The sequence below is a fragment of the Monopterus albus genome, unplaced genomic scaffold (assembly GCF_001952655.1).
Source record: "Monopterus albus unplaced genomic scaffold, M_albus_1.0 scaffold52.1, whole genome shotgun sequence".
In the NCBI taxonomy this organism is placed as follows: Eukaryota; Metazoa; Chordata; class Actinopteri; order Synbranchiformes; family Synbranchidae; genus Monopterus; species Monopterus albus.
The window spans coordinates 2,051,996-2,062,627 of record NW_018127932.1 but is presented as its reverse complement, the minus strand read 5'-3'; the positions used below and the strand labels follow the sequence as shown (position 1 = coordinate 2,062,627).

At 40.8% G+C, this 10,632-nt stretch overlaps 1 protein-coding gene across 2 annotated transcripts in view; it reads left to right on the top strand.

Annotated features, from left to right (window-relative positions):
- Nucleotides 1-10,303, top strand: part of bcl2l11 (BCL2 like 11) — a 28,972-nt gene extending 18,669 nt beyond the window's left edge. For both annotated transcript variants that reach the window (XM_020601665.1, XM_020601664.1), the window contains exon 4: nt 7,954-10,303. In XM_020601665.1, coding sequence (XP_020457321.1) covers nt 7,954-8,097 — 144 coding nt within the window. In that variant the 3' untranslated portion in view covers nt 8,098-10,303. The remainder of the gene's footprint in view (nt 1-7,953) is intronic.
- Nucleotides 10,304-10,632: the final 329 nt, after the last annotated feature.

Here is a 10,632-nt window from a genome sequence, read left to right as displayed (position 1 = left end):
AACTTTAGGAGCTTGACAGAGGGGTCCTTCAAGATGCAGTCGTTGGTGTAGAGTGAAAACAGCAGAGGGGAGAGCACACATCCCTGGGGGGCGCCTGTGCTTATTGTCCAGGTGCTGGATGTGGTTTTCCCCAGCCTCACCTGCTACTTCCTGTCTGTCAGAAAGCTACTCTACCACCACCATGACCCTAACATTTGTGTTTTCAGGTGACATGCGTCAACAACTATTTGATGTATTACCTTCAATTTTTTTCCAAACACATTTACATTCCCTTCAGGTTGAGCTGAAATAATTTGGACATCCCAGAACTTTGAATCTAGTAACTACAGGCCTAGAGAAAAGTTGGACAAGAATATATAGTATTGTGCAACGTTAACGTGCTGCACCGAATTAATCACTGAATTTATCATCAGGCTCAGGGGGACAGTCAAACACACACTGACAAGTTTTCACACTTTTTAATTTATCATTATGTTACTGTTGAGTACTGAGCTGCCACAGTGGTGCCACTGTTGACAGAAGAGCTTTGTTGAGCGTCACTGCCTGAAGGCGTCGGCCAAGAGGCAGAGCTACATCACTGCAGGCTGTAAAGTGACTCACATCACCTGAGAACACACTCACACAAACACACCAGTGTTTCCTCTAAGTTCAGTTCAGTTTACCGTCTGAGAAATTAGCAAAGCACATCTTAAAAATACTTTGACATACAAACTGTATGCACAGTGGATGTGTTATCCCCAGTTCACTGATATAGTGTTTGAGTAATTATTTGTTTTTCAGTAGTCTCCCTCTCTCTCTCACTAGCTCACTCTCCTTTGTCCTCATTTAATCCAGCCTCCCCAACCCCCCAGTTAAACATTTACACAATATGTGCGTGATTATGTGTGCGTGTTTGTTTTCAAACATCTCTAAGCGTGCTTGGTATCGTGTGTGTGTGTGTGTGTATGTGTGGGAAAGTCTAGTGTCCGTGACAGTGTAGATTCATTATGGCTCAGCCCTGTGGTTAAAGAACTCTCAGGGAGTAAAGCACAAGGTATAATTATCTTGCCAAAACACACACACACATACACTTTCACAAGCACTGAAACAAACACACACTTAAACACACACTCAGACTCCAACACACACACTCTGTCATCTTTCAGTAAGAGGTAAAACCCTTTGTCCTGAAGATAGAAATAAATCAGAGGAGCAGTCGGGTGTCACCGACTAGCTGCTCGTGTTTTTGTTTACGTGTTTTCAAGTGTGCATGAAAGACAGAGCAGGAGAAAAACACCCAGGATATTAACCCTTGTTTAACCATAGTAGTTAAGAATGCATTGTTGCATCCATCAGTGAATCACAGGACTGGTTACAACCTGCTAGATGAAGGATTGTTCTAGATTGCTAAGAGATTTAAACACCATTAAGGTGCAGAGATCTGCTGTTACCTACTGGAGCAGCAGGATATTTGATGCCTTGTTTAAAGACACTAGAGCCAGTATTCACTAAGTGAGGGAAGTTTTTATTTCAGCATCAGTCTCCTTTCTGAGTGTGCTGGCGACTCCCTGTTGCTACAGTGAGCGCCGACTGCACGTGATCAGCATGTGAGATGAAACTTAACAGTTTTATAGATGAAACTGTTCATTGATGAATCAAGAAAATAATCAGCAGATTAAAATGAATGTAATCATTAGCTGAGACTGTAATTGTTTCATTGTCATACTACAACCTGCTCTCATCCTCCATGTTATTCTTTCCTGCCCAGGTGGAGGGATTTCCTTCACTTTAACACATGACACAGTGCAAAACTTAAGGGTACAGTCATTTTTAACGGACATTGAGCAGAGAGGGGTGACGGCCATTGACAGAGATGGACACACCAACTATGTTTTGTGCCAGAATCAAACATAAAACTTGTCAACAGTACAAATATTTGTGGGAAAAGACAAATGAGATCAGTAGTAATGCAGCTAATGAAACTGTGTTGATGTGTTCAGTGGATTTGCATGTAAGGGACAGTGTGCAGACAAGATGTTTACATGTACAGATATGTGAGACTGCGTATTTTTGTACACATCTTAACAAAAAAGGATCCCCTGAAAAACATTTTAAAGGTTCCAACTTGGAAATTGTACTGTTTGGGAAGGTTTGCAGAGAGGTGGTCAGAGTGAGAAGGACAGAGATAATAACAAAGCCTCAGTCTGCATTGCGTCCGTGTGTGTGTGTGTGTGTGTGTGTGAGTGTGCTTGCAAGTGCAGCCTTGTTTAGAGAGCTATTTTTAAGAGGCAGCATAGTAAGCTGTGGTTCCCAAACAAAATCACATGAGCTTTTTGGACCAGGCTGACTCAGTGTTTCCACTGTGAAAAGAAAGAGTGAAGAAGAAGAAGTGCCAGAAAGCAAGATGACAACTTTGAAACGTGTCTGTGCATAAGTTGTCCTGTTTGACCCAGTTGGATGCTGAGATGTCATTGCTGGAAAAGACGTAACTTTTGGTCTTATTTTGTGTGTCTTTTGGCTCGTGTTTATATTTTCATTATAATTTTGAATGCTTTCAACTACATGTCCATTTTAAATACACAGACTCCCTCTCTTCCAGGTTCCAGCCATTGGTTTCCATTCATTTCAGTGCAAACTGACCTGCAGACACTGGTTGAAAAACTGGTTGTAGCCCAGAAGTTAACTTTAACCCTAAATGTAACTCAGCAGCAGTAAAAAGAAGACAACTTTTGGCTGAGGCTGACAGTGCACAAATCTTGGTTTAGTCTGCCATCTTGTTTGCAGCAAGGTCCCGTTCTTTAAATTTGAGATAAGAAATTCATCACATTGAACATTTCATCTATTTGTTCTGTGCTTTTGTTCATTGTCGTTGCTGCTAAACTCACAAATTAAGTTTTCAAGATGTTGCTACCAAAAGCAGATGTGAAAGACACCTACGTTGAACCTAGCTTAATGCACAAAGCTGCCAAATTTAACTACCAATGTTTGTCCTCTGGGCTTGATTTACTGTTCACCATGGTTTACTACTGGAGCACATGAATGCAAAACTCAGATGCTGGAGCTTCAGCCTCAATTAACATTTGAATTCATCATCCTGGAAGACTTAGAAAAGTGGTACATTAAAATGCAACAATATTATAACCACTAAAAAAAAGGGGAGATGACGTTTATTGTGATGGATTCACAACCCTGGTGTATGTCAGGTTTCAGCTCAAATGAATGGAAACTAATGGCTGTCTGAAATGCAGACAGAAGTATTAAAACACAATCTGTAGTAACTGGGCTGCAGGCAGGGTCACTCCTATCTGGTTACATGCACTGACTTAATGACTGGTGAGTGTTCCGGTTGCCACCTTACCTAGTGAGTTTATTGGTTGACAGCTTGGTTCTTCTTTAGTTTTGTGCAAGTTTAGCTTTTTTGTTTGTTTCTTGCTTTGTTCATTCCATCACATTAACACTATTGTGTGTATGTGAAAGTGTGAACCACACATCAAGGTGCCTGCATGTGTGTGAACCAAACTGCTGAACTACACAGCTGAACTGTTAGAAGTTGCAGTGACAGCAGGAAAATGATTTGTGGCATCAGATGATGGGAAGGGGTTATTTAAGGTAAGAGATCAAATAAGGAACCTATTAGCAGATTACCAGTGTATATTCCCTTTTCTGTAATCCTGAGGTACTCTATAAGGTTGAAAATCAAGAATGTTTAGCGAAACTGGTTTTGGCTTCATGTCACACTCTCAGCCTGCAGTTTGTCAGCTGAGGAGTACAACTGCTTCTGATTGCAGTGGAGTAATGCTTCTCATCCTGACTGTGAAATACGGCCAATCACCCAAATGACAAACCAGCCCTAGTGTCTACGTGGTGTGGTGTGTAATCGTAGGCAATTTTTTTTTCCGGAAAACCTGCTTTACTGTAACCTTATTATTGTTTGTGTTTGAGTTACATAAGATACAGCATGTTAATTTGTAAGAAGCTTCCGGGTTCGAGCCCTGGCTGACCCGGGGCCTTTCTGTGTGGAGTTTACATGTTCTCCCTGTGCCTGTGCGGGTTCTCTCTGGGTACTCCAGCTTCCTCCCACAGTCCAAAGACATGCAGCTTAGGTTGACTGGTGACTCTAAATTGCCCCTAGGAGTGTGTGTGAGTGTGCGGTTGTCTGTCTTTAACTGTCAGCCCTGTGACAGAATGGCACCTCTTGAGATGCATTTTATACAGATGTTGGTCAGATGCATGCTTTTTGCACCATTAGATCAACAAATTGAACATAACAGTCTTGTCTTGAGACTCATAAACCTGCCATTGTGGTCCCTTCCCTCACTCTGTAAACTGCAGATCATTTTGATTAGTCAGATCAGAGGTAAGAAACTCTCACTTAAAAACCACAAACCTTGTGTTTGTCCTTGTGTCTGATTTTGAGAATTGACAAGTTTCTAATGTGCAATATGATAAATGCTGCTCCAAGTAAATTAACATTGATAAAAAATAATGGCTGTTTCCACAACAAGAAAGTATAATTCCATCACTAAAGACCAGAAACTGCAAACTGAAAAAATAAATCTGCATTAAAATTGTTTTTACTTCCACTGCAGCATTATACCTTGTGTGATGTCAGACAACAAACCATCTGCTGCTAAATGAAAAGGGAAGCTGAATTAGTGGGTGTTCGCATGAGCTTCTACGCCCACAGCAGTCTTCATTAATGATAATGGCAGTATTGCAGGTTGTGGAAATGAAACCATATTCCCGCCAAAAAATCAGTGTTTGGAGCGTTTGCTTTTCACTTCACTGCCAAACACAACAATCCCCTGATGACATTCAAGGTTCAGTTTTCACTGCAGAGGAATGAGTGTTTGCTGAGACACTTTCACTGGTGTCTCCTCAAAGTTCATAAATTGGTGACCACTGGGCAAAAATCCCATAAAAGAAGAAAACAGTATCATATATCGTGTGTTTTCTAGATGAACACATTGAAATGCTAGCCTGATGTTGGTGTGAGATGAAAAATTAAGCAATAACCAAAGTTATTACAGTTGATCCTGGGGGTAACATGAATGTCTGAAGCAAATTTCACAGCATTCCATCCAACAGAGACATATTTTTTAGTAGGGAACCGACCGACTTGTAGCGTGTCTAATGACAGTCATGACTGAACTGGCCAAAGATATACGATACAAATGAATCCTAGCAAATATCAAAACAAAAGCAATTGGTTGTCTTCTGGTTGTTGCTTCTGTCATAGGACATTTGCATAAATTTGTACCCTTACTGCCTTCGTCAGGTCATACCACTGGGCAGCTTCTGAGTCTTAATGGATGCCTGTAGTGTTTAAGTCTGTGTGTGAGCATGAGTTCAAAACACATCTTGCATTCTGGATTTCAAGCGCTGTGGATGTACAGAGACTTTCTGCCTCCTCTACAATGGAGTTCTTTCTTTATGAGTCTGGGTAAAACTTGTCAGACTAGTTCTGTGAAGTAACTCAGGCTCACGTCTCGCTCCGATCAGTGTTCTGGCAGCTCTTTGGTCATGTTTGTTTGACTTGGTCTGAGTCAGAAGCAGACTGTGGCTCGCCACATGGCAACAGTCTTATACTTGTATAGCACTTTTCTATGCATTGCAGCACACACAATGCTTTCACACCACTTCCCATTCACACGCACACCTGTGATATTACCGGGAGCAACTTGGGTTTCATTGTCTTGCTCAAGGACACTTTGACATGTGGACTGAAGAAGCCGGAAACTGAATCACCAGCCTTTTGGTTAGGAGATGACCTGCTCTACTTCCTGAGCTACAACTGCCCCCCTCAGCTGTTTCCTCCTCTGTCACTAGAGGTTTTTGTGGTTTTGGCTCATCTTTTGAACCAAACCAGTTTTGGCATTCCTCTCTTGCTCTCATCTGTAAAAGATCCCTTTCTTCTGAGAACAGCCTCGACTTGGGGATAAAGGCTTGTTCTGTGCCAGTCAGTGTCTGGAAGGTATTGTACAGTCCATCCAGCTGGGCTGTACTTGAAGAGGTTCATGATAAAACATCCATCTCCCAGCAGAAAAACTGATTCCTGCTCTTGTGCTTTAACATATTTTCAGACTTTACTTATCTGTATAATTGTGGCTAAGGATGAAATTTTTAAGCAGCTCCAAGATTTCATACCTGAAAGCTAGTCTTCTACTGTTGGCCACTAAGGGGCTGTTGTTGTGCTTTAACCACAAGTTCATTCATTAAATAAGAAGAGTTCTCAGTGAATCCTATGTTTTATTCCTAACATAGGTGTGAAATGGAGTTAATAGGGAAAATATAGTACAGTATGTAACTTGTAAAAGGCCTTGAAATATCAGCAGAATCTTTTCTGGTTTTCCCCTGCTGCTGTTGAAAGGGTTTATTGGTGTGTAGTAATCTGATTATTCACAGAATCAGTGTGTTTTCTTTTGTTTGAGTTTAGAGGGGTATGCACTAAGTAGCTATTCCCTTACTATAACGAGCCGGGTGGCAAATGAAGATACTTTTGTAAGTCATTCATTGTAAAGATCAGCATCCAGCTTTCCGTCTTTTTTTAGCAACAGGAACATTGTTGTTTCTAGAGAGTGTTTTCTTCCGGGCCCAGCTTCCTGATGTGCGTCCACCCAAAGAAAATGTGTGCTCATTCCTGTCAGCTGGGCAGATCTCTTATCAGCAAAAAGCTGCCGCTGCTGCTGCTGGAGATGGACCAAAGCCAAAGCGCAGGGCTGTTTAGAGCAGGGGCAGAAAACAGAAAATGGAAACACCTGTTTCAGTCAACAACATGCCAAGTGTGCCGGAATGACTGCAAAGAAATGGAAACGGCCAGAGACAAGATTGACAGTTGAGGCATACTGTGTGAAGGAACTGTTAGTTCTAACCAAAAGCACAGCACCGGCTAGTCGGGGTTTGATGACTGTGTTAGAGCCAAACTCAGTTTTCTGTCAACTCATCTCTCATTGGCTGTTCAACAGGCCGTATGATAAACCTGTCATCAGGATTCAGAGAAGGAACCTTCAACAAAGTCATATCGATTTGTCCTTGAACAATACATTATTCAGGGTTCAATATGTAGCTTACGAAGCATTTGGTTCATTTAGAAAGTGGCACTCCAAGTTACACAGAAATCTCTGTTTACTCAGCTTGGAGTCGGGGTTAAGGTTAGTTAGTTGCAAAATGTCTTCTCTGGTTATAAAGGGAGATTTCCAAAGTGTAAGCATTTCCGCTTTAGACTCAAGCACTTCAGTGTATTTGTATATATGCACTCATGCACACCGTGACATATAGAATTCACACCTGGAGATGGAGCGAGTAATAGAGAGTTGTGGCAGGATGTTGAGGACTACTGGTTCCTGTGGATGTAAACATGCTGTGTGTGTGTGTGTGTGTGGCTTTGATTTTAAATCATCGAGGGATCCCTCTGTAACACCAGGGTGTTTACCTGAACATCTGATGTAGATCCATCACACCACACAGAAAAATTTGTGACATGAGAGAAAACCATCCTGACTTGGAAATTATGTTCTCACATATGATTTGCATAAAATAATCAGCTTATGGTCAAGTTTATGCAAAAAAAACTTGCATTATTGTTCATTTTCCTCTATTCATACCATGTGTTTTAAGGATTTCCTGCTGTTGTGTAATGATGCATAATCAGAGACCAACTCTTCCTTCCTTATGGGAAACTCCAAACACCATTGTACCTGTGGGTTTATTTAGTCCAGCAACATAGTCTGTCAGTACATTGTCTTTATGCAGCTCACCTTTAAATCTAGGTTACCTGAATTTTACCGGTCAATCAACTGATCAGTATATAGTTGATTGTCTTAACTCATCTACCTCACTGCATCATTACTGCTGGACTATTCCTGTCAGACTACTTTATTGTTTCACTTAAAAACTGACTTTTCATTTAGTTTAGTGAATATTAAATATTTTTCTCATTAATACAGCAACACCTTTTTGTCCTTTCTGTTCCAGGAGTTGGCAGACAGACGTAGACGGGTTGTGCCGCGTATCCACCAGGAACTCACCATCGTGCTCTGCGTGGGCATCCTGGTCCTTGTGATTGGTCAGATAATCTTGCAAGGCAGTATAAACAGCCAGGACAACTCTCAGGTTTAGCCTTTGGAAAACCCAGCAGACGTAGCGTTTTATTTTCATAATGTATATAATATTGGATCTGTCAGAATCTTCTTTTTGTTTTTGGGGATCTAATTTTTACTCTCCCTCCTTCTTTTTCCAAATTAGGAAGGAGACTTTGGATTTGGATTGTTTTCATTTTGTTTTTGTTTTAACATGTTTAAGAAACTCTAAAATGTCTAGTTTTTGCACCTGTGTTTTTTCTTCAAGGCCTCTTTGGATGCTACCAAAGAGCTGAGCTTTTGCACTGTCCTGTCCAGCGCTGAGGCAGTCATGCCACCTAAATATGCCTCTTTGCAAAATGATGCCTGTGGAAATTCAAATGTGCCTTGTACAGTTTCCTGTTTACTTTTCTACAGATATTACAAGTTCCCTGGGTGATCAACTCTGTGGACCCAGGGTTGTTAAAACACATGGGTCTGGTGGGTCCTTAAAATGTCCCCTTATATTTTCCCTATGAATGCTTCAGGAAAGGAAAAATGATCTTGCACTCCCATCACATTAGGATCTAGCACACGTCAGACCCATGACCAACTGGGTCAGAATTTTACCCAAGATTTTAATCTCAGAGTTGTCAAACTGCTGTGCTACTGAACATTTTGTTACCATGAAATTTACGCCTGCTTACAGTGTGTCTGCACTGTAAATTAGAGTTGACTACACCAGCATTTTTAGCCACAGAAATGAACTGTGTCCTGATCATTTGAGTACTAAATGACAAAGGTTTTGACTTAAAGCTACAGGATGTACTTTTAATATAATATGTTTTAGTGAAAATATGCTCTTAATGTGGAGACGCGCTCTCAGAAGCTTTCGTGACCCAGACTCATTAAACAGCCTGGCAGTAGTGCAGAGATATTCCCTTCTAAAATTTTGTAGTGAACTTTGCCCTCAGACCGTCAGGATCTAGGGCGGGAGCTCATGGCTGTCAGTCAATACGTGAACGCACATCTGGTCTACTACTCCTCTTGTACTGGGGATTGAAGCTAGTATTAGCGGCTGGAAGACGTCACCATGGTTGGCTCACGTGCTCAAACTGCAACTTCCTCCATTAGCTAAGAAGGACTGGGCAAAGCGTAGTGCTAGTTGATTTCCAGAAGTTGCATATTGAAGCTTTAAGAGATCATCACTTTTTAAATGTTTATTTAGTCAGGGCAGGTCCACTGAGAGGCCACCTCTCTTTTTCAGGAACGCCCTGAAGTGTCCATTTAGGATTGTGTGTCATATTTCAAAAATCCAGGTCAGGCTTTAGCTACAGTTGCTCCCGTTACCATTTGTCAAATATGTAATCAGGTAATCTGAATTATTATCATTTCAAAGGTACTTTGCATTTTAATAAATTGAGAACACATTACTTTGAATTGTAGTTTTGTAGACATCCATATTGAAATTTCTAGTGTTGGAAGATGGCAGCATTAATGTTTTCCTAGAGTACTTTACAACTTATTAAACATCAATTGGTGCACAATAGACAGTGTGGCCTGTTAATGTATAAACTGAACATGCCCAGACAGATTTTACCCTCTGTATTGTTCAGTTTTACATAAAAAAATGTGGCCCATTGATACTAGTAAGATGATACTGTAGCAGCCTTCGAGTAAGTGATACCAGCCTTCCTCGCCACAGAAAAGCCTGTGTGTTTCTGTAACCACTAGATCCACTAGGCACATGACTTGTTACTGAGTTGTCCAGTGACTGTAGGACAGTAAAACCCCAAAAAGCAATATGATGAACAAAATTAATAATGAAATCATGTCAGATTTAAATCATTAGACAGTATGATTTCTGCTGTCTTGTTTACTCATTTTTCACCTGTTCAAAGCTTGTTTTTTTCTACAATAGTTGATCAAACAATATTGTCTTCCACCGTTATTTGTTTCAGCCTCTGGTTTTCCTTAAGCCACACTGAATGTACTTGGCAAGTGTTGAATTGTTGACAAGGTCATGTTATGCATTTATTAGAGCAGTGGTTCAGCCCCAGCCAAATCTCCTCATGCCTGCCAGGTCATGAAACACTCTCGTAAAGAGATTTCTGGAAAGAAACCAAACACTGAACAATGCGCAGTCAAAGAGGGGTTGGTCACTGAGTGCTTAGCTAACTGGTAACTGTAAACAGTGGTGATACAGGCTTCTCTTGCTTATCTTTGAACTCTTTAAGCTCATTAAAACATATCAGTTCTGGCCATCATTATTTGTTTTTTTTTAGGTTTTGGGTTTTGAGAGCGGGCAGGATGAGGAGATAAACGCTTGTAAAAGTGTGAAAACCTTTTTATGCCATATGAAATGTCTGTTCTTTTATGCACAAATACCTGGACAATTGAGTGTAAAATTCAGGTTTTTTTTTGTTTTGTTTTGTTTTTTTATTAACACTGAACCATCATTTTTAAAAATACAGTGGTGAGCAAAGAATTATGCAAGAAAATATTTGAACCAAGGGCCTTACTGTGCCAAGTGTGCAGACATGCTGAGCATGAGTGATGCTGAGGGGTTAGCACAACCCTTCATCAGAGGTGGGGA